This window comes from Lipotes vexillifer, unplaced genomic scaffold (genome assembly GCF_000442215.2).
Source record: "Lipotes vexillifer unplaced genomic scaffold, Lipotes_vexillifer_v1.1 scaffold253, whole genome shotgun sequence".
Classification (NCBI taxonomy): Eukaryota; Metazoa; Chordata; class Mammalia; order Artiodactyla; family Lipotidae; genus Lipotes; species Lipotes vexillifer.
In genome coordinates, this window is record NW_006780322.1 from 4,076,977 (window position 1) to 4,079,951 (window position 2,975).

At 40.2% G+C, this 2,975-nt stretch overlaps 1 protein-coding gene across 1 annotated transcript in view; it reads left to right on the forward strand.

The window, feature by feature from the left end:
* Window positions 1–2,066, forward strand: part of AAK1 (AP2 associated kinase 1) — a 159,166-nt gene extending 157,100 nt beyond the window's left edge. The window contains exons 20-21 of the mRNA XM_007453420.1: window positions 632–742; window positions 1,972–2,066. Coding sequence (XP_007453482.1) covers window positions 632–742; window positions 1,972–2,066 — 206 coding nt within the window. The remainder of the gene's footprint in view (window positions 1–631; window positions 743–1,971) is intronic.
* The last annotated feature ends 909 nt before the right edge of the window (window positions 2,067–2,975 follow it).

The window sequence follows — 2,975 nt, forward strand, 5'->3', positions numbered from 1 at the left end:
TTTGCAATATGTGGGCCTCTCACTGTCGTGGCCTTTCCCGTTGCCGGATGCGCAAGCTCAGCGCCCATGGCTCACGGGCCCAGCCGCTCCGCGGCATGTGGGATCCTCCCGGACCGGGGCACGAACCCGTATCCCCTGCATCGGCAGGCGGACTCTCAACCACTGCGCCACCAGGGAGGCCCCTACACTGGTTACTTCTTAAAGGGTGACTGATTATCTCCACGCTGCCCTTGTTTTTTGAGTGTTTCTGAATATTGTTAGTCCGGCCTCTGTTTGCTCAATAAAGAAGATAAATGACTAAATCCCGTGCCTTTGTGAATTACTGACGGTGAAGAGGTATCTCACAATAACTACATTTAATGGCCTTATAAAGGTAGGGAGAATTCTTCCTCTAACACTTCTCCCTTCTCATTTATGAAAGTCTTAACACGGCCAGCTCTGAAGCATTTTTTTCTATTTCCCCAAGTTTTCCAGCTTTACTACTTTTATTTCAACTCAGGAAAATAAGCATTTTCATCTTTAAAAACAACAGTGATTGTACAGTTGGGAACTGTGTGCCTCTTATGTATTCTCTCATTTGCTAATCTCTACCTCTGTTGTTTCTGCTTGTGTACTTGCATTCTGTATTAAGCTGCAGAAGATAGTAATCTCATCTCAGGTTTTGATGTCCCTGAGGGCTCGGACAAGGTGGCAGAAGATGAGTTTGACCCTATTCCTGTATTGATAACCAAAAACCCACAAGGTAAGAAAGAGAGGATGGGGAAAAGAGAAGAGTTTGACATCAGCTCTCTTCAAAATAGTAATGTACCTAATCTACAAGGTGTGTGTGGGGGGAAAAGCATCAACATTTAATGAAGGAAATTGGGGGTAATAACGATCATTATGGGCTGGACCAGTGTAGATGGATGGAGACACAGGTAAAGGTACTAATATAGGTATCTTAAAGCATGACCATGGTGTTTATTTAGAGAGAAGAAAAGTAGTATTTGACTAAAAGTAATAGTTTGACTAAAAGCTGGTTTGTTACAAAGTATCAAGCTAAAAATAAAGTGATCTTCAGTCAATGGAAGCCTGAAGATATATATAAAAAAAAAACAAGATATTTCTTATCATGATTAGAACAATCTGTAATAAATATTCTTCCCAAAGAGATTAACAATGGTACTTTGATATCATTTGCATCTTTTGGACATTTGTGGAGCATGCTTTTTCTTCTTTGTTGGATTAAAATCATTTGACCATGCCATAAAACACTGAATTGCCCTAAGACCATATATATATACATATATATATATGTATATATATATACACACATATATATACATATATATATACATATATATATATATATAGGTGTTATTTACATTTATTTATTTATTTATTTTCTACACTCAAAAACCCAAAGCTGTTTTGTTTTTTTTTAACATCTTTATTGGAGTATAATTGGTTTACAGTGTTGTTTTAGTTACTGCTGTATAACAAAGTGAATCAGCTGTACTTATACACATATTCCCATATCCCCTCCCTCTTGCATCTCCCTCCCACCCTCCCTGTCCCACCCCCCATCTATATATTTTTAAAGCATGTTTTTATTACAGTAGTCTTAATAACCAATTCCTCCCCAAATCAAAAATTATGGATTTTTACTTTACAGGGAAATGAATTGATGTTATCAGGAAGTTAGTATACAGCCAGCAGTTCTCAGGCAAAATAGATATTCATTTGAAAATAGCATCCTCTTTGCAAGGTCTCCTGCCTACAGTAGGGTATGCACACAGTGCTTGAACATTTGGTGGGAGGTGGTGGATCGCTAATTTATATGTTTAAAAGTTAACATGTAAGAGTTTGCAAAATGTAAATTGTTGTTTCTCTAGGGTGTTTTGTTTTGTTTTGTTTCTCCTTTGCTTGCTCTGCACATCTAAACCCTAACCCTCTGTGTTTTGTACTGAATTCCTATCTCTCCACTTCCAGGTGGGCACTCTAGAAACAGCAGTGGGAGCTCTGAGTCCAGTCTTCCCAACCTAGCCAGGTCTTTACTGCTGGTGGATCAGCTCATAGACCTGTAGCCGTGACCCAGTAGCAGATGAAGTTCTGTAACCTTCATACCGTAATATACATTTTCATTACAGAGTTAAAAGAAAAGGATTTTTTTTTTTAATCTGCAAATAAGGGGCCTTCTAGCCCTAATCTCCTACTACCCCTTGCCTTCTCCCATAGAGATGATAAGGAAAGAAAATCACTTTGGCCCTCCAGATACTCCTTGGCTAGCAGCTCCTCTCTGTTAGTTTGCTGTGTTTTCTCATTACCCTTCTTCAATAGCATTATCTTAAATCAAACGCTAGATGCCATGAGCTTCACCTCTGCTGGAATCGACTCCACCAAAAGCTTAACTGTAACTGAAACTAGTGAATTGACACCTTTGTCTCATTCTTGCTAGGAATGGCCTCCCAAATCAATCCTCCCAACCCCATCTCCTTTGGCCAGTTGCTGATGAATGTGTTTCTCTGTTTTTGCTTTTTATGCTGCTGCATTATCATGAGGACATGGCTTCTTCAGTTGGTCTTAACTCGAGGTAGTAACCTGGAGATGGGTGTGTGGTTTAAGAGAGGGTAAAACTGACTGATGGTGTATGTTTGGAAAGAGAAATTGAGCCCAGCTCTAGCCAACCAACTTTGACCTTGTTTGATCGTAGACTTAGCCAAGGGATTTCACACCCCATGCAACCTGCCCAGCATTCGTCCAGCACTCTGGCTTCCATTGAACCGTGATTTCTCAGATCTGGAGACATGACTGCAAGTACTTGAGATCCTTGGATAAAATGTGTACATTATATAACTTCCAAGTATTGCCATTCCTTTTCGTGTTAACTGTCCCAAGCCGGGATCTCAGAATTAGACCAAAACCAGACAGTGGTGGTAATATGATACCTTTTATTAGAAGACTTTTCACGGGGGGGGGAGGGGGGGGGGGGTGGG